Source organism: Pan paniscus, chromosome 2 (genome assembly GCF_029289425.2).
Source record: "Pan paniscus chromosome 2, NHGRI_mPanPan1-v2.0_pri, whole genome shotgun sequence".
In the NCBI taxonomy this organism is placed as follows: Eukaryota; Metazoa; Chordata; class Mammalia; order Primates; family Hominidae; genus Pan; species Pan paniscus.
The window spans coordinates 183,377,174-183,398,309 of record NC_085926.1 but is presented as its reverse complement, the minus strand read 5'-3'; the positions used below and the strand labels follow the sequence as shown (position 1 = coordinate 183,398,309).

The window sequence follows — 21,136 nt, the reverse complement described above, 5'->3', positions numbered from 1 at the left end:
TACTAAATACAAAAAATTATCCAGGTGTGGTGATGCATGCCTGTAGTCCCAGCTACTCGGGAGGCTGAGGCAAGAGAATCTCTTGAACCTGGGAGACAGAGGTTGCGGTGAGCCGAGTTTGCGCCACTGCACTCCAGCCTGGGCAACAAGAGTGATACTCCATCTCAAAAAAATAAAAATTTAAAAAAAGGCATATTTTGGCCAGGTGCAGTGGTGCATACCTGTAATCCCAGCACTTTGGGAGGCCAAGGTGGGAAGATTGCTTGAACCCAGGAGTTCAAGACCACCCTGGGCAACAGAGGGGAGATGCCATCTCTACAAAAAATAAAAACAAAATTAGCTGGATGTTGTGGCATGCTTGTGGGCTCAGCTACTCAGAAGGCTGAGGTGGGAGGATTGCTTGAGAGCCTGGGAAGTAGAGGTTGCAGTGAGCCGTGATCATGCCACTGCACTCTAACTAGGCAACAGAGTGAGACCTGTCTCAAAAAAGAAAAAAAAAAAAGAAAAGAAAAAGGCATATCTTTAAAATCTGACATTATTCTACGTGCAGTAATTTTTAATAGAAAACAAACTTCCTGAGAAGATACAGGTAGTATAAATATAAATTATAAATTATAACTCAAATATACTACTTTTAAAACTACAGCCACATGTTTGAAAGCTATTATGAATTATTTCTCTCTCTTGAAAAGGTATGTCTTTGATCTAGAAATTCCACACCTGGAAATTGCTCCTAGAGAAATAATGGAAAATGTAGACAAGAATTAGAGTGCAAAGATGTTCAACATACATTATTTATAATAATTAGAGCTTTTGAAATAATTTAAATGGCCAGCTTACAAAAATTATTAAATGAATTATGGTATGCTCACAAAAAATGTAATTCTTAAAAGTCACATTTTCAGAGAGTAATAAAAATTCTTAGTGTGATAAGTGAAAAAGACAAAACTATATAATATGATGCCAATTTATTTTTTGAATCTGTATTTGTACAGATGTAAATATAGATAAAAACACTAAAAGTAAATGCTCCAAGTAATTATTACTGGCAATCTGTTGATATCAGATTTTTAGGTGTTTTTGCATCACTATTTCCTATCATTTTGTGTTTTTCAAATAATTTTATATTACTTTTACAATGAGAAAAAACTCAAAAACATAAATGGGGAGTTAGAGGGCAACATAAAAGTGAGCTGACTGACAGAATATGACGGCCACCTTTCTTTCTTTCTTTCTTTCTTTCTCTTTCTTTTCCTGCTTTCTTTCTCTCTCTCTCCCTCCCTTCTTTCTTTTTTCTGTCTCTCCTTGCTTCCTTCCTTCCCTCATTCCCTTCTTTCCTTTCTTCCTCTCTCTTCCTTCCTTCCTTCCTTCCCCTCCCTTCCTTCCTTCCTTTCTCTTCCTTCTTTGCCATCCTCCTGCCTTGGCCTCCCAAAGTGTTAGGATTACAGGTGTGAGCTACACCTGACAGCAATAACGTCAGCATACCCTGAGAATGACCCTTACGGCAGACACAGCTGACAACAACACTTCAGTAATGAGGGTTGCCATGTGGAGGTTGCTGGGTAGGGTGAGGATGCTAAGTGAAGATGCTGTAAAAACTGCATGCTTTTTACAAGTGGTTGCAGTTCTCATGTCTGGCCTGTTGTCACTGGACTGTCCCTGTATGTAAGTTCCTCCAATAAGCTGTAGGTCTTGTTCACTGGCTCTAGGTATCTTCTTTAGCCTTTTGAACCTGGTGTCATCCTTACTGAAGTCAACAGGGGCCCAGCACAAACAACCATTCCTGGCTGTCGATAGTGTTTCTGATTGTTCTATTTCAGCAGTTATAAGTACAATATATACATTTCTGGTTTTAAAATATTTGAAAACAAATTTGGGATACTTAATTTGCTGAGTTAGGAAAAAATCCTAAACCACAAAAATACATCTATCATCACCATTATTTCCATAAAATAAAGGGCATTTTAACACATACACCCAACAAAAGAAAGGACATAAATCCAGAACATGCAGAACTTTACATTAATTGCAGTTAGCTTAATGAAATAGTCACTGTCTCATCTGTGTGGTTCCCATGCTCTACTACAGACTCGTGAACACATTGTCATAAACCAGCACTAGTCCAGAAATGGAACTACTGGACTTTTTGGAACTTACTAGCATTTTGGAACTACTGAGCAGTTGTATTTTCCAATGACCCTCAACATCTGGCAGGTGTCCGCCATGTCTCTCTTGATTGCCTGCCTGGCTTCTGTGCAGTGCCAGGCCCCGTTGCCTTTGACATGAATGAAAAATGTGGCAGGAATCTGAATGACTCTTGCTCTTGAGTTTTTGGCAGTTGTTGGGATTACTGGCACTGAACAGTACCAGACCGAGGAAGCTCATAAGAACCAGACTTCCAGTTAAACCCTCGAGCAGAAATAAAGCAGAGGGGTTTCAGCAAACAGCGGAACCCACTAGAGGTTGCATTTATTCATTCATCCAACAAATACCTATTAATTTGCCATGTGTCTGGCACTGTGTTAGGATCTGGAACTAAAGGAGAACAGTTCGGTATAGTATAACAGTTCAGAACAGCATAATAGTTCAACTATCATGGTGAACTAAATAGGTAAAGTCCGTACATTGAGAAAAGCAGAGTCAAAGTTATTCTATTCAAGATAGAAGCTAGTACTCAGTCGGGTATGGTGGCTCATGCCTGAAATCCCAGCACTTTAGGAGGCTGAAGTGGGCAGATCACCTGAGGTCAGGAGTTCAAGACCAGGCTGGGTAACATGGTGAAACCCTGTATCTACTAAAAATACAAAATTAGCCGGAAGTGGTGGTACGAGCCTATAATCTCACCTACTCGGGAGGCTGAGGCAGGAGAATTGCTTGAATCCAGGAGGCAGAGGTTGCGGTGAGCCGGGATCACGCCACTGCACTCCAGCCTGGGCAACAGAGCGAGATTCCATCTCAAAAAAAAAAAAAAAAAAAAAAGATAGAAGCTAGTACTTGATTAGATCTAATAGTGATATTTAACAGTGAAAGATTGGTTTTTAAATGCCACAATGCTGGAGAGTAAGTGAAATAAGAATGGGAGAATTTTGATAATTACTCAATTACTGGAGCGGGGATGATATGGGCATGAGGGTTCTTTGTATCCTCTCAATTTTTGTGCCTGGTTTGAAAATTCCCATAATAAATGTGGCAGGTGAGTGAGAGAGCTCCATGACTGAAGCTAGTTGTTTGCATTTTTCAACCTTTCTCTAAGTAAATATATTATATGAAAAGGCAGAATGAAGAGGAATTAGTTAATTAGTTAATGATTTGCAATTTGCAGCCTGCTCTATCGCCCAGGCTGGAGTGCAGTGGCTCGATCTCAGCTCACTGCAACCTCCGCCTTCCAGGTTCAAGCGATTCTCCTGCCTCAGCCTCCCAAGTAGCTGGGATTACAGGTGCGCCACCATGCCCGGCTAATTTTTGTATTTTTAGTAGAGACGGGGTTTCACCATGTTGGTCAGGCTGGTCTTGAACTCCTGACCTCATGATCCACCCATCTCAGCCTCCCAAAGTGCTGGGATTATAGGCGTGAGCCACCATGCCCAGCCAGCAATTTACTTTTATGATAACGATTTTGGTAATTCCTTCTGATTCTCCATGACCTGGGGAAAGTTGGCCTTGGACCCAAGCACCCTCACCATGTCAGCTTGATGAGCAGACACAGCAACTTTGTAGTCTGAAGTAGCCCTGCAATGTTAGACCAGGGGCTTTCAAACTTACATGCTTCAGGACCGCATGGAAGACAGGGGACAGTGTTTGTTAAAATACTGATGCCTGCGCCTCCTCTGAATTAGAAATATTTGAGGGTGGACCTGAACTCTGTATTTTAACAAGCACAATTTTGATGCAGGCAATCTATGGATCAAGCATTGGATGACAGTGAAAGATACCTCGATTGCTACGTGAGCAATCAAGGTCTTTTTTTTTTTTTTTTTTTTTTTGAGATGGAGTGTCACTCTGTTGCCCAGGCTGGAGTGCAATGGCGCAATCTCGGCTCACTGCAACCTCCGCCTCCCAGGTTCAAGAGATTCTCCCTGCCTTAGCCTCCTGAGTAGTTGGGACTACAGGTGCCCGCCACCACGCCCAGGGAATTTTTGTATTTTTAGTAGAAATGGGGTTTCCCCATGTTGGCCAGGCTGGTTTCGAACTCCTGACCTCAGGCGATCCACCTGCTTCGGCCTCCTAAAGTGCTGGGATTACAGGCATGAGCCACTGCACCTGGCCCTGGGTCTTTCACCAAAGCATATTTGCTCTAATTCTTGCCACAACCTTAATTTGATTTCATCTTTTCTCCTCCCACTTGCCAGCATGAATTCTTATCTATGGGATTTTATAAAGATTAAATGAAATAAAATACACTGAAAGAGCGCAGGGCCAGATGAGAAATTGTGTGTGTATAGAATATGTGATATAGTATTACTAAATGCTTCAACCGCTCTACTCTTTCATCACTTCTTTTACAACCAAGGATTTCAGTATTTTAAATGTGACCACCAGAGGTCTGTATACCTGTACCTGTCTTCCCTGAGAGAGAGCTGCACCATCACTGCGTATCCCTGTGACTCCTACCAGGATTATAGGAATGGCAAGTGTGTCAGCTGCGGCACGTCACAAAAAGAGTCCTGTCCCCTTCTGGGTAAGTCCAGCCAGCAGTTTCCTCTCTAATTCACAAAGAACTAATTTTTGGTATGAATCCCAGAACCACTTTATCATGTAAAAACTGGCCCCATAATTGTATTAAAAACTTGTCTTTCTGCTGGGCACAGTGGCTCGTGCCTGTAATCCCAGCACTTTGGGAGGTTGAAGCGGCTGGATCACTTGAGGTCAAGAGTTTGAGACCAGCCTGGGCAAAATGGTGAAACCCTGTCTCTACAAAAATACAAAAAGTAGCCAGGTGTGGTGGTGCGTGCCTGTAGTCCCAGCTACTCAAGAGGAGGCTTAGGTGGGAGGATCACTTGAGCCCAGGAGGTTGAGGCTGCAGTCAACTGAGATCATGCCACTGCACTCCAGCCTGGGTCACAGAGCAAGACCCTGTCTCCAAAAATAAATAAATAAAAGGTTAAAATTTAAAAAAATTTTTCTTAAAAAGAAAAAAATTTTGAAAATAGACTTTTTTTTTTTCTAGTCAGCTTTTTCTAGCCAATTTGTTCTTTGAACTACTCTAGTCTCCTACTAATAAACAGTGTTAGAAAGCAATGTAGACCGGGCACGGTAGCTCACGCCTGTAATCCCAGCACTTTGGGAGGCTGAGGTGGGCGAATCACAAGGTCAGGAGTTTGAGACCAGCCTGGCCAACATGGTGATACCTCATCTCTACTAAAAATACAAAAAAATTAGCTGGGCATGGTGGCGGGCGCCTGTAATCCCAGCTACTTGGGAGGCTGAGGCAGGAGAATCACTTGAACCCGGGAGACGGAGGATACAGTGAGCTGAGACCGCACCATTGCACTCCAGCCTGGGCAACAAGAGTGAAACTCCGTCTCAAAAAGCAAACAAACAAACAAAAGAAAGAAAAAAGAAAAGAAAAGCAACTGTAGAGTATTCCATCCAGAAGGCAGTACAGCCTCCCTGGACCCTCTATTCTAGCATGGAAAAGAAGGTTACAGAAGAGTTTCCAAGCTTACCCAGGGTACAGTCACTCTACATAGCCTGCTCCTGTGGGGACAGGAATACCCTTTCTGTGCCTACAACTTCTCTGCTGGGAGAGGGTCCACAATGAGCCCAGAGACCCTCCTGACAAGTGAACTTTTTCACAGACTCATGTCTGTGTAAATGCCCTCACTCCACATTCTGGCTCTTGTGGGCACGTACAGCAGGTGGAGTGAGGTAATAGATATTGTGGAGGCTGCTTGGATATTCGCTAGGGATTAGTACAGATATTCTAGGTGGTTAGGACTTTGAAACTGGATGGTCATGAGGATTTTCTATTTTTTTTCCAAAAGGAAAAATCCAAGTTAACAACAGGGCATGGTATAGACAAGGGGTTCTCAACCTTGATTGTGCTTTAGAATCACCTAAGGAGTTTTAACACAATATTGATGCCTGGGTCCCACCCTGGATCAGTTAAGGCAGAATGTGAAGGCCATTCTCTAGGGCTAGGGACAGAGGAGAGAAAGAGGGCCCTCTGGACAGCAAAAACGAAGGAGGACACTCACCTGCTTAGTGACACAGTCAGTCATGTGGCAAGCCCAGGTCTATGCAATTTAGGGGCCCCATTGTAGTTCTTCAAGAAAGCATATTGCTTTTCAAGAGTGATGCTATTTTAGGTATGAACTTGAATCTGTTTTAATCTAGAAAATGAATGTATTACTGAAAAATGTCAGTGTTATTTTTAGTCCACACCAGTGTGTGCCACACCCCACACCCCTCCACCCTGCTACTGAGAACCAGTAAAGGGGGAAAACAACTGGAGGGTCCTGTTGCCCTTCAGCTCTTAGGGACAGGGTCGGCCAGCAAGATGGGTCACCCTGCAGGCCCTCACCATGGGGGATGGAGGTGGGAGGGAGTTTCTCCCAGAAGTGGTGGATATAGTCAAACTCAATGTTCTTGCTAACTCAGTTGCTTTTACGGTTATATAATACATATTAATCTTACAATTTTTTAAACTTGTTTCATAGGCTATTATGCTGATAATTGGAAAGACCATCTAAGGGGGAAAGATCCTCCAATGACAAAGGCATTCTTTGACACAGCTGAGGAGAGCCCATTCTGCAGTGAGTGGTGAATGTGGTTGTTGGCTTTTGCCTAACTCTCATTTTGGGGATGGCTGAGTCTCAGCTTCCTGGCTACTTCTTGGCAAATAAGGGCCATGATGAAGCATCAACTTTGGAGCTGGAAGGGCCTCGGTTGACTCCTGAGTCTACCACATAATAGCTGTGGGACCTTGGTGAAGTCATTTGACTTCTCTGAGTCTCAATGTCCTGACTGGTCAAATGGGGGTAATAATGCCTGTCTTCTGGGATATTAGGTTTAATCTGATGCCATTTAAAAATATTAATTTAATAAAATCTCAACAAATCAGGGTTGTTAGTTTCACTGGATGACCATTCTAATCACTAAGATCTTCCAGAAAATAGCTTGATTACCCAAAAGACATAAAATTGAGACTAGGAAAAATCAGGTGTCAGCCATATCTACAGGTCAGTTCCAGCTCTAAAGCAAACATGATGACCCAAAGGCCTCAAGAGGTTGAGTATTCCAGATAGGAATTAAAGGGGGCAGCCGATGATTAGACGCCTTGGGAAGCAACTAGAATTTCCTTGGGCAGATGTGTTTTTCCTACAGTCTTGTACCCATTTTCACTTTCCTTGGGAACAACTATTTTATTTCATATATTTATTTTTTTTGAGACAGGGTCTCACTCTGTCACCCAAGTTGAAGTTCAGTGGCGCAATCTCAGCTCACTGCAACCTCTGCCTCCTGGGTTCACACGATCCTCCTGCCTCAGGATTCCGAGTACCTGAGACTACAGGTGTGCATCACCATGCCTGGCTAATTTTTGTATTTTTAGTAGAGACGGGGTTTTGCCATGTTGGCCAGACTGGTCTCAAACTCCTGACCTCAGGTGATCTGCCTGCCTTGGCCTCTCAAAGCGCTGGGATTACAGGCATCAGCCACCACGCCCAGCCTATGTTAATTTTTTTTTTGAGACAGGGTCTTGTTCTGTCACCCAGGCTGGAGTGCAGTGGCACAATAATGGGGCACTGCAACCTCAACCTCCTGGACTCAAGCAATCCTCCCGCCTCAGCCTCCCAAGTAGCTGGGACTTCGGGCATGCGCCACCATGCCCAGCTAACTGTTTTTTTTTGTTTCTTTTAGAGACAGAATCTCACTATGTTGCATAGGCTGGTCTTGAACTCTTGGGCTCAAGCAATCCTCCTGCCTTAGTGCTGGGATTACAGGTGTGAACTTCCATGCCAGGTGTGAGCAACTCTTTTAAAAGAGCCTGGAGGCTAAGCATGGTGGCTCATGCCTGCATTCCCAGCATTTTGGGAGGCCAAGGCGGGCGGATCACTTGAGGCCAGGAGTTCGAGACCAGCCTAGCCAACATGGTGAAACCCCATCTCTACTAAAAATACAAAAACCCCAAAAACAAAATATAAAAATTAGCCAGGCATGGTGGTGCTTGCCTGTAATCCCAGCTACTCAGAAGGCTGAGGCTGGAGAATTGCTTGAACACAGGAGACAGAGGTTGCCGTGAACCGAGATTACACCACTGCACTCCAGCCTGGGCAACACAGAGAGATTCTTTAAAAAAAAAAACCTGCAGATCACTGGGTTTCCCTCTTTCTTTGGAGCCATGTGTGGCAGCCCAGGATTTGGCACCTACCTGGTCTGTATGGGGCAAGCCCCTGAGCAACTTGGGCCATAAAATGGCAAATCCAGGACTGACCTTATTCCTTCGTGGGACTGTCATCTCCCTGATTAGTTCCTGTTGTAGCGTGTTTTAATTTTATCTTTTTTAAAAAAAAAAACCCATAAGACATTATTCAGGTAACATTTGTATAGATGTACCCACATATTTACCACTTTTTTTTTCTCTGAGTCTGCTGGTTAGGGAATGCCACTTTATTTTTATTATCATCCTTTCTTGCATTTTGTAAATACAGGAAAGTGTGCTGAATAATAATGGGGAGAGTCCAGAGTATGGCAGGAACTTCAAGAAAGGAGACCTGACTTAGTCTGGGGGTCAGGAAAAGGCTTCTGGAGGAATGACATTAAGCTGAAACCTAAAAGGTGGATTCACAGAGCTGGCAAAGTAAGCGTGCCCAGGTGGGTGAAGGCCCAGGAGCCTTCACAGTGCAGGGAGTGCAGGTGGTGGAGCATGATTGGGAGAAGGATGAGGAAGGCTGGGTAGGCTGGTGGACTTGGCCCAAATTGTGGAAAACCGTCTCAGCCCTGGAGGGTCTCCGAATGGCCCCTTAGTTGGTTGAGTCTAAAATGGGCAGGAATTGATGTGAACCACACTCAGCCATAAGCCCTAAGACTTCACAATACCTGGAAACACTGGTTCAACGATGATGCCTGATCATGGTGACTAGAAACCAGTGAACTCTGCTATCACTCATGCCATCTTTACCAAAGAGAAGAGAAGGGAATATTAGAAACTTCTGCCCTGGATCTTTGCAGAGAAACCAGAGAGAAAGAGAAGAAGAGACTCAGTGATTAGGGAGGTTCAGTTTTTAGGAACCAGCCCTTCAGGGGATCAGTTGGTAGTATCTCTCTCTTACCGTGTTCTCTCTCTGTTTTGCAGTGTATCATTACTTTGTGGATATTATAACATGGAACAAGAATGTAAGAAGAGGGGACATTACCATCAAATTGAGAGACAAAGCTGGAAACACCACAGAATCCAAAATCAATCAGTAAGTTGAGTTACAATTGTTTGCAGTGCTCTATTTCCCTTTTTGCTCAGAGAAATTAAATCACAAATCCACCTACTTTCTTATTTATAGATCTATGCTTTTCCTTGTTGTATAAAAGATATAAGGGGAACTATTGCTTAGCTGCTTCCCTGGTTCTTGATCTCCCAGGGTCTTTACAAATGGGATTGGTGCAAGGGTTTTCTTTCCTTCCCTCCTTCTCTTCTTCCTTTCTTTGCTTCTTCCCTTTTTCCTTCCTTTCCTCCCTCTTTCCCTCTCTTTCTCCCCTTGTTCCTCTCCTCCTTACTTCCTTTGATTAAACATGTAATACAAAAGTTATCCTTGTTTGCGATAAAGGATTTAAATAATAAATGAATATGCTGATTTAATTATCCCACATTGTATACATACATCAAAACATCTCGGCTCACTGCAACCTCCTCCTCCCAGGTTCAAACGATTCTCCTGCCTCAGCCTCCTGAGTAGCTGGGACTACAGGCACATGCCACCATGCCCAGATAATTTTTTGTGTTTTTAGTAGAGACGGGGTTTCACCGTGCTGGCCAGGCTGGTCTCAAACTCCTGACTTCATGATCTGCCCGCCTCAGCTTCACAAAGTGCTGGGATTACAGGTGTGAGCCACCGTGCCTGGCTGATTTCCTTCATTTTTAAGGCTGAGTAATATTTGATTGTATGCATATACCACATTTTGTTTATTCTTCCATCAATGAACACTTGGGTTGCCTCCTCCTCTTGGCTATTGCAAATGTCTGAGACTCTGCTTTCAATTTTTTTGGACTTGTATCCAGAAGTGGAGTTTCTGGATCATATTGTAGTTCTCTTTTTAATTTTTTGAGACACCACTATACTGTTTTCCTTAATGGTTGCATAATTTTCCAATCCCACTGATGGTGCATACAGGATCCAGTTTCTCCACATCCTCACCAATATTTGTTATGTTCTATTATTTTGATATTAACCATCTGGATGGGTGTGAGATGATTCTGTGTCTTTTGAACATTTACATCTTTTTTTTTTTTTTTTTTTGAGACAGAGTCTTGCCCTGTCACCAGGCTGGAGTGTAGTGGCCTGATCTCGGCTCACTGCAAGCTCCACCTCCTAGGTTCAAGCGAATCTCCTGCCTCAGCCTCCTGAGTAGCTGAGACTACAAGTGCGAGCCACCATGCCCAGCTAATTTTTATATTTTTAGTAGAGACGGGTTTTCACCATGTTGGCCAGGATGATCTCGATCTCTTGACCTTGTGATCTGCCTGCCTCAGCCTCCCAAGGTGCTGGGATTATAGGCATGAGCCACCGTGCCCAGCTTCCATCACTGTTTAAAACACTTACTAACTTTCTGGCACACGGGTTTCCAGGATCACTTTGCACGCTTCCTGCCCCAGCCATGGAATCAACCATTTCTCCAGGGAGCCCTGGTTTCTTTCAGTAGAGATGGTGTTAAGAAAACAAAATCTGGGCACCTCTTAGATTAGTTTTATTTGTGGCACTTCTGTACTCCATGGGACTTAGACATGATCCCAGTGGGGTGACAGATACCTCGTCATGATTACCCCATTCCCAAAGTAAGGATTAATGTTGGGTAGGCTCGGTGGCTCATGCCTGTAATTCCAGCACCTTGGGAGGCCGAGGCAGGCGGATCACCTGAGGTCGGGAGTTCAAGACCAGCCTGGCCAATATGGTGAAACCCTGTCTCCATTAAAAATACAAAAATTAGCCAGGAGGGGTGGCAGGTGCCTGTAATCCCAGCTACTCGGGAGGCTGAGGCAGGAAAATCACTTGAACCCAGGAGGCAGAGGTTGCAGTGAACCGAGATCACACCACTGCACTCCAGCCTGGGCAACAGAGCAAGAATCCATCTCAAAAAAAAAAAAAAAAAGGATTAATGTCTAGAGCAAGCCTTCTGTTCCCAAAGCCAGGGGCTCCGTGGTTCTTCCACATCCCCAGAAAGACAGTGACTGAGCTGAACCTCTCCAGTGATATACCTTACCTTCAATTTGGTTTTCCACCTATAGAAAACATCTCTATACACTTGGATAACAGGATCAGACTCTGGATTTGCCTCTTTTAAGGTTCATCTTGAGAGGGAGAACTAAAAAAAATACATGCTACAGCACAATTCAATTAGCATCTAGTTTGGCTAAAGATATACTTAGGCATCTAGGGATGCAGTTTAATGGAAAGATCGTAACTTTGAACTCAGCCAGAACTGGGTTGGAATCTCTTCACTGCTACATATAAGGCCTGTCACCTGGGGAGCTTGATCTCTGTAAGCATCTATTTCTGTCTATTAAATGAGGAGAATAACGCCCCCCTTGCGGAATGTTTTGGGGAGTTGGAGAGATGAGTCGAGAGACAAGGACATCATCTGGTGTGTACTAGGCAGTCATTAGCATCATACCTCTCTAATGTCATATAGCCCTTTGGAGTCAGCAGACTTTGCCCATCAAAGTTGACTAGTTCTTGGGAGGTTACTACACTCCAGCCTGGGCAACAGTGTGAACCCTGTCTCAGAAAAAAAAAAAAAAAAAAAGTCAGCTGGTGCAGGCTATGGGGTGAAAGAGTTGCCAGCTTAGCAGTGGCCTGCAGGCTTCAAAACTGCTTTCTCTCATTGGTAGTCCTTACCCATTTTTCAGTATCACTTCTTCCTTCCAGTGAACCCACCGCATTTCAGAAATATCACCAAGTGAGTCTACTTGCAAGATTTAATCAAGATCTGGATAAAGTGGCTGCAATTTCCTTGATGTTCTCTACGGGATCTCTAATAGGCCCAAGGTACAAGCTCAGGATTCTCCGAATGAAGTTAAGGTCCCTTGCCCATCCGGAGAGGTGAGCTGAGGGTACGGTTTGACAAAACGCTGTTTTCCAAAGATGTTGCTGGATCCTGTCCAATCTGCTTGGTCTGATGTGTTAATAAGACTCTATTATTCACAACGAGGGACATGATGGGTTTTCCAAAAATAGTTTTTATTATAAACAAGTAGCCCAGGCCAAGTGTAGTGGCTCAAGCCTATAATCTCAGCACTTTGGGAGGCCAAGCTTGGAGGATTGCTTCAGCTCAGGAGTTCTAGCCAGCCTGGGCAACGTATGGAGACCCTGTGTCTACAAAAAAAAGAAAAAAAAAAACAAAAACCCAAAACAGAAAGCAAGTGGCCCAGCCCACCTGCATTTGATGGTACATGCCTGTAATCCCACTACTCAGGAGGCTGAGGTGAGAGGATCACTTGAGCCCAGGAGTTGAAGTCCAGCCTGGGCAACATAGCAAGATTCTATCTCAAAATAAAAACAAAAAATTAAATAAAAAATTTTAAAAATAAAAACAGGTAGCCCAGTAATCCAAGAAAATTATACGGCATGTACTTAAAGGTAGATAAGATAGATGGCCTAGTAATCCAAGGAAATAATGTTGTTATATGCTTAGAACTATACAGTTCTTCCCTAACTACCACACTGCTTGTAAGCTGGTAATTTGTTGTAGAAAAGAAAGCTTTGGATAATTTGGCAAGCTGATTAAACAGAGCCTAGTATAAAAAAAGGTACAGAAAATTGGAACATTTTATTCCCTTGACCACAGGCACGTCCACCACACCCAGCTAATTTTTGTATTTGTGATTTTGTATTTTTAGTAGAAAAAAATATTTTTGTATTTTTAGTTTCGCCATGTTGGCCAGACTGGTCTTGAACTCCTGGCCTCAAGTATCCGCCCGCCTTTGTCTCCCAAATTGCTGAGATTACAGGCATGAGCCACTGTACCCTTGACAGTACAAAAGTATTATATTGAATTTCTTAAATTTGATAATGGCACTGAAAATGTCCTTGTTCTTAGGAAATATATATGAAGTATTAAGGAGTAAACAATCTATTCTCAATTGTGCCAGAAAAAATAAACAATGTATGTTTGGGGAGAGAAAGAGAGAGAAACAGAGAAAGAGGGCGAGAAGGAGAGAAAGAATTATTATTTAAGTACAGAGCTGTGTTGACATGTATGTTTTGTGACAAATGCCAGTCTACCATATAGTCCTAGCATCTAACCTGTGGACAGAGAGGGAGACAGGAAATGATGTGAGTAGTTAGTACTTTGTGAATTCCTTTTTCTTAAAAGTTTAGGGACTGAACACGGTGGCTCATGCCTGTAATCCCAGCACCTTGGGAGGCCAAAGTGGGCGGATCACCTGAGGTCAGGAGTTCTAGACCAGCCTGGCCAATGTGGTGAAACCCCGTCTCTACCAAAAATATAAAAAATTAGCTGGGCAGTGGTGGTGTGCACCTGTAATCCCAGCTACTCGGGAGGCGGAGGCAGGAAAATTGCTCGTATCTGGGAGGCAGAAGTTGTGGTGAGCCGAGATCGTACCACTGCACTCCAGCCTGGGTGACAGAGTGAGACCCTGTCTCAAAAAAAAAAAAAAAAAGAAAACAAAAAAAGAAAGTTTAGGGTACCTTAAAACATTTAATAGTACAAGTTTCTCCTAAGAGGATAGTCATTACATCCTAAAACTTTTTAATACTTTTTTTGCCCTGAATATCAGACAATATATGTTTATTTGACAAAATCTAGAAAGTACAGAAATTGTTAGGAAACAGAAAAATATCACCCATATTGTCATTATTCAGAGGCAACCACTGTTAATATTTATTGTTATTTCTTTATAATCTTCCTTTTATTGTTTTTAAAGCTGAACTTATATGGTAAATACAATTTTACATCTTTCTTTCTTTTTCGGTACGGAATCTCGCTCTGTCACCCAGGCTGGAGTACAGTAGTAGCGCGATCTTGGCTCACTGCAACCTCCACCTCCTGGGTTCAAGCAATTCTCCTGCTTCAGCCTCCGAAGTAGCTGGGATTACAGGCACACGCGACCACGCCCAGCTACTTTTTTGTATTTTTAGTAGAGACAGTGTTTCACCATGTTGGTCAGGCTGGTCTCCAACTCCTGGCCTCAGGTGATCCACCCACCTTGGCCTCCCAAAGTGCTGGGATTACAAGCGTGAACCACCGTGCCTGGCCATATATCTTGCTTTCTCCTTGGTGTTTTACTTACCATAAGCATTTTCTTTCTTTTTTTTCTGAGACAGAGTCTCATTCTGTCACCCAGGCCAGAGTGCAATGGCGTGATCTCAGCTCACTGCAACCTCCACCTCCTGGGCTCTAGTACTGCCTTAGCCTCCTGAGTAGCTGGAACCACAGACACACACTACCACACCCAGCTAATTTTTGTATTTTTAGTAGAGACGGGGTTTAGCCATGTTGGCCAGGCTGGTCTTGAACTCCTGGCCTCAAGTATCCGCCCGCCTCGGCCTCTTAAAGTGCTGGGTGGGATTATAGGCATGAGTCACCGTGCCTGGCCACCGTAAGTGTTTTCTATATTAAAAACAATTGCTAAATAATTTTGTATCTTAAGGATATAATATTATTTACTAGACCATTGCATTTTTATAAATTCATTTACAAGGATATTTTGTCTTATTTTCCCAGGCCTCAGCTGTGTCGGTATGATCTTGTCCTGATGGAAAACGTTGAAACAGTCTTCCAACCTATTCTTTGCCCAGAGTTGCAGTTGTAACTGTTGCCAGGACACATGGCCATCAATAATAGAAAGAAAGCTACAACCACAGGCTGTTTGAAAGCTTCACCTCACCTTTCTGCAAGGCAGAAAAAGTATGAAAAAAACCAAGGCTTTTTTCAGTAGCGTCCTATGGATGTCACATTGTACATCAAACAACCTTGTGATTATAAAACGATCCTGGGAAGGGAGCCCCTAACTAGGGCAAGTCAGAAATAGCCAGGCTCGCAGCAGCCCAGCACTGTGTCTGCTGCGTCCTGGGGCCTCGTTTGTTCCGACCTGTCAATTCTGCCGCCTGTCACGCGGGTGGTTCTGCCCATCGCAGCTGCGGGTCAAGCATCTTCAAGGGAAGGACGGACTGGAGGCCTCACCGTGGACTCAACTCTGCATTCTCCGTGCCACATTCCTCCAGTTCCCACACGTAGAAGGGAACGAAACTGACGTCTACCTCATGGGGCTGCTGTGTGGGTTTGGGAGGCAAATATCTATGAAGGGTTTTTTGAAATCCCATAGGTGCCACATCTATGAGATGTTTGATAAATGTGAATATGCTTTTACATTTGGGCTTATCTAATTTGCAATAAGAGAGCCTCTCTCTATCAACACCAGCTTCTCTCTCGGGCTGTTTGCTCAGGGAAGGCAAGAAAGCCACGTGCTGGCCCCCTGCCTTCTCTAAAGTGCTGTTGGAGCATGGAGGAGCTGGAGGAGATGGGGATGGACTGACAGCTAAGAGGGCGGCTGCTGGGACTAGATAGTGGATGAAGAAAGAAGGATGAGGAAGCCGTGGGGCAGCCCCTTCACATGGGGACAGGGGATGGAGCATGAGGCAAGGGAAGGAAAAGCAGAGCTTATTTTTCACCTAAGGTGGAGAAGGATCACTTTACAGGCAACCCTCATTTTAAGCAACCCTTAAGAAATGTTTATGTTTCTTTATTACCAATGTAATCTATGATTATTGAAGGAAATTTAGAAAATGCATAGATACAAAATTTAAAAAAAATACTGTCCACGATCCTATTAGAGGTAATTAATGTTAGCCTTTTGGAACAAGGCTGTCGCCTATTTTGCCAACACGTGAATTCAAAACATGAACCGGTTTGCTTTTGGAGAATCTGAAGACTCCAGTTTGAGGAATCCTTTGCTTCCCTGGAGGTAGATGCTGTCTGCGAATCTAGAATGACAGCAGGAGTCCAGTCAAGAGGTCCTGTCAGGCCAAGGCCAGAAAGAAGGGAGGACAATCCCTGGGGCCAGATGCCCAGTGTGAGGGGAGGCATGATCTGTCCCATGGCTGTGGCCACTGCAGGAAGGTCTGTGAAAAGGAGGTGACAGGCCCAGTCACCTCCTCTTCACCCAAGTGATTGCTCCTTCAACTGCTATCTGTGAAAATAGCCTTTGTTATGAAGAAATTGACTCTCTCTCTCTCGCTTTTTTTTTTTTTTTTGGAGTTGCCTAGGCTGGAGTGCAATGGTACGATCTCAGCTCACTGCAACCTCCACCTCCCAGGTTCAATTGATTCTCCTGCCTCAGCCTCCTGAGTAGCTGGGATTACAGGCATGTGCCACCACACCCGGCTAATTTTTGTATTTTTATTAGAGACAGGGTTTCACCACGTTAGCCAGGCTGGTCTCGAACTCCTGCCCTCAGGTGACTACCCGTCTCGGCCTCCCAAAGTGCTGGGATTACAGGCATGAGCCACCACACCCGGCCAAAAATGGATTCTGTATGTCATAAATTAAAGAAATCTATAAATGTATTCCTGTGTGGCACATCTTCTTACAGATTTACATTTGCAGCAAATACAGAGTCTGTTTTATTTAAGTGAGGGATGACTGAACTCTGAGTGGAACAAGCTCTTGGACATGTTACCATCCTTCCTCCTCCTTCTCACATTTCCTCAGCAATTGTGGATAGAGAGATCAGTGTGCTGTAGGCCCTGGTTTTTTTGTTTGTTTGTTTGTTTGTTTTAGATGGCGTCTCGTTCTGTTACCCAGGCTGGAGTGCAGTGGCACGATCTTGGCTCACTGCAACCTCTGCCTCCCGGGTTCAAGCAATTCTCTGCCTCAGCCTCCCAAGTAGCTGGGATTACAGGCACCCGCCACCATGCCTGGCTAATTTTTGTATTTTTAGTAGAGCCCTGGTTTCACCATCTTAGCCTTGAACTCCTGACCTTGTGATCCACTGGCCTTGGCCTCTCAAAGTTCTGGGATTACAGGTGTGAGCCATCGTACCCGGCAGCCCTGGTTTCTTCTTAGTTTTATTGGTCTGTGTTTTGATCAGCACAGTCACTTTTTTGTTCTCTTTCCTGGTAAGCAGGGAGTCAAAACAATAGCAGGAAAATGCCAGAAATAGAATTTCTACTACTTTGTAAACTCTAGGCTCGTGGGTCTCCTAGCCCAGTACCTGGCTCACTGTAGGATGGGTAGATGGGTGAATGAATGGATAAAGAAAGGAAGTTTGTTCATCGGAGAGGAGATGAATTTCAGTAAGTTTCATGTAACAGTGATCAGGAGAAATAAAGGCAGTTATAACTGTGGCCACTCTGTTCTCAGAATCTTTCTTCCAAGGGCCCATGGAACTTTTGACTGTCTCTTGTTATCCTTGCTTCTCCTCCCCTCTCTTTCTCAGTACCATATATCTGTCTGAGTGCCAAATTCAAAGCACAATTAAATTACAGTCTACCCTCTTCCCTCCCCTCTTCACTGGTGACCTCCTATTCATCACTTGGATTGTGGCTCAATTGCCACCTCCTCAGGGAGTCTTCTTGGACCTTATTTCCATACAGAGAGGTTCCACACTGTACCTCTCCTTCATAGCACTTTTTAGTTGTATTTTTAAACATTTTTTCTTTTTTTTGAGACGGAATCTCACTCTGTCACCTAGGCTGGAGTGCAGTGGTGCAATCTTGGCTCACTGTAACCTCTGCCTCCTGGGTTCCAATGTTTCTCATGCCTCAGCCTCCCAAGTAGGTGGAACTACAGGCCAGTGCCACCATGCCCAGCTAATTTTTGTATTTTTAGTAGAGACGGGGTTTCACCATATTGGCTAGGCTGATGTCGAACTCCTGACCTCAAGTGATCTGCCTGCTTCGGTCTCCCAAAGTGCTGGGATTACAGGCGTGAGCCACCGCACCCAGCCTGTTTTTTTAATTTTATTTGCGTGATTATTTGATAAATATCTGTCTTCTTCACTAGACTGCTCTGCAAGGCAGGAGCCATGTGCTTACCATATAGTCTGCTTTCAGGAAACATTTATTAAATGAACACTCTTTGTTATTTTCTGAGCCCCACGGAACCATGTTCAGTTGTGAGTAAAGACTTGCCCTCCACCCTAGCCATAGTCTGTTTCCATGAGGGTGCCTAACCTTCTGTGCCTTAGACTTTTCTCCCAGACACCTTCATTACTATTGTCTCCATTATCTTTGGAGGCCAACAGCCCATTTCCCAGACTTCCTGGAAAAGAGAGAAGTTGGCTCCTTTGTCACTTTTTTTTTTTTTTTTTTTTGAGATGGAGTCTTGCTCTGTTGCCCAGCTGGAGTGCAGTGACCTGATCTCAGTTCACTGCAACCTCCACCTCATGGGTTCAAGCTATTCTGCCTCAGCCTCCCGAGTAGCTGGGATTGCAGGCACATGCCACCACGCCCAGCTAATTTTTGTATTTTTAGTAGAGACAGGGTTTCACCATGTTGGCCAGGCTGGTCTCAAACTCCTGAACTCCGGAGATCTGCCTGCCTTGGCCTCCCAAAGTGCTGGGATTATAGGTGTGAGCCACTACACCCTGCCCCTTTGTCACTTCTTATCACATCTTCCAGGTGGTCCCAACACCTCACAAGCTCACCTGTTGAAAATCTAGGGGATTTTGTCCTTACATCCTCATTTTAGCACCATTGCCAAAATGCTCCAGGACCTTACAACATTAGTGGAGGATGCCAAGCTGTAGTTATAACCCTCCCTTGTTTGCTTTTCCATGACTCTCCTTTCCACCACTCACTTTGCTGCCAACTTTGTATGTTGTATTAGTCCCTTCTCAGGCTGCTATGAAGAAATACCCAAGACTGGGTAATTTATAAAGGAAAGAGATTTAATTGACTCAGAGTTCTACATGGCTGAGGAGGCCTCAGGAAACTTACAATCGTGATGGAAGGGAAACCAAACACATCCTTCTTTACATGGTGGCAGGAGAGAGAAGAATGAGAGCTGAGTGAAGGGGGAAGCCCCTTATAAGGTTTTATAACCTTATAACCCCTGCCCCTTGCTCTCATTCCTATAGAACTCCATCATAGCCAAGGAGACTTTGGATGCAAGGGACAGGAATCCACTCACACCCCAATTTAATAGGTTATTGAGAGAGAGAGAGGACTTGTGGAAACCCAGGAAGAGGTGATCCACCAAATCTCAGGAAGGGCAGGGATGGGGCAGCCCTAGAGCCTTCAGCAACAAGAGTTCGTGGGCCTTTATTAACCCTAGTGCTCTGCCATGAATCTCTTTGACTGAGCTCAGCTCCCTTCATGGGGCAGCCTCATTGGGTTCTTGGCCACTCACTGACTAGGTGGCCCAATTCCAAAGTCCAGGGACAGGAAACAGCCCTTGGCTCCTCCTCCTGAGGAAGACATCTATCCAGTTCCAATCAGTCATGGTTGGGGTGGGGGTGGGGAAGCAAAATCACATGGACTTCAGAGCTACTCTTTTCAAGTGCTCTAGGCAAGTCTGATTAAGCCAGAAAAGGTTGGCTGCTCTTCACAAAGAGGCACAGTAAATGCCAGGCTAACTCACTCCCACAGGAACCTCTTACCTGTTCTTTTCTCCCACCTGTTTCCCAATCCAGCATGTGCCTGGGAAAGGACTGCAGTTGACAGAGGATTGCAGCTGTCCTTTGTCAGACTGTGTGGGCCTGTGCTGTAAATGAGTGGCCTCAATGGGGGCTGCTGCAGCCTGCAGGAGGTGCACTGGGTGGTTAGAGTCAGCTCTGCAGGTACTGGGTTGGGGGCCAGGAGGGTTGGGAATGCTGAGATTGGGGAAACACAGTCCAGGGCTTCTTCCCTAGGCAGACAGGTTGAGCGAGAAGAATGACAACATGAGTCCAGGGGGGAGGTCAGAGGAAGCAAGCAGATGCTCCAGTTGTGAGCCTGTAGCAAAGAAGGTTAGCACCACCCAAAATAGCTCTGTCAAAAGTCCCTTATCGCCTCGTGTTGGCCAATTGCCGTGACCCTCAGGTTTCCCTGCTGGGTTTCTCCATGGACTCTGACACTTGCCCCAGTTCCTTTCCTAACAGTCTTTCTTGGGCTCTCAGGACATTTCTTTTTTTCTGTTTCTCGTCTCACAAATGAAAGAGTGCATCTTGTTCTCTTTCACTGTTTCCACCATTTCCTTACCAGGCTCCTGATTTCAGTCTTCTTTCTCAAAAGGGTAGTGCATGGTAAGACATTTGGGCTCTGCTGTTTGCGAGGTGTGTGACCTCTGTTGCTCTGTTGACTTCATTCTTTCTAACCTTCATTTTCCCAGGCTATAAATGTGGGACTGTTAAGAGTTCCTACTTTAGACCGGGCATGGTGGCTGAAGCCTGTAATCTCAGCACTTTGTGGGGCCAAGGCAGGAGGAACACCACAGGCCAGAAGTTCAAGACTAGCCTGGGCAACATAGTAATACCCTGTCCCTCAAAAAAGAGTTCCTACTTAATGAGGGTTGTTATATGGAATAAATAAATATATAATAGAATAAATAAATAAATAAATAAATAGACAAGGCAAAACTTATTCCACTTCAGCAAAGCGTCAATATTCTACTTACGGATGAGTGGATGAACACATGTTCAGATGAAATCACTTGTGCAAAGTGATTTCACTTTACTTTTAAAAGTGTAAAAGGCTTAGTATGGGCCAGGTGCGGTGGCTCACGCCTGTAATCCCAGCACTTTGGGAGACTGAGGTGGGCAGATCATGAGGTCAGGAGGTCAAGACCATCCTGACTAACACGATGAAACGCTGTCTCTACTAAAAATACAAAAAATTAGCTGGGCGTGGTGGCACACACCTGTAGTCCCAGCTACTTGGGAGGCTGAGGCAGGAGAATCGCTTGAACCCAAGAGGAGGAGGTTGCAGTGAGCCGAGATTGCACCACTGCACTCCAGCTGGGGCAACAGAGCGAGACTCCATCTCAA

At 44.5% G+C, this 21,136-nt stretch overlaps 1 protein-coding gene across 1 annotated transcript in view; it reads left to right on the top strand.

Moving 5' to 3' along the window:
* Nucleotides 1-15,018, top strand: part of LIPH (lipase H) — a 43,649-nt gene extending 28,631 nt beyond the window's left edge. The window contains exons 6-10 of the mRNA XM_003806608.4: nucleotides 4,511-4,678; nucleotides 6,660-6,755; nucleotides 9,296-9,407; nucleotides 12,078-12,251; nucleotides 14,896-15,018. Coding sequence (XP_003806656.3) covers nucleotides 4,511-4,678; nucleotides 6,660-6,755; nucleotides 9,296-9,407; nucleotides 12,078-12,251; nucleotides 14,896-14,983 — 638 coding nt within the window. The 3' untranslated portion in view covers nucleotides 14,984-15,018. The remainder of the gene's footprint in view (nucleotides 1-4,510; nucleotides 4,679-6,659; nucleotides 6,756-9,295; nucleotides 9,408-12,077; nucleotides 12,252-14,895) is intronic.
* Nucleotides 15,019-21,136: the final 6,118 nt, after the last annotated feature.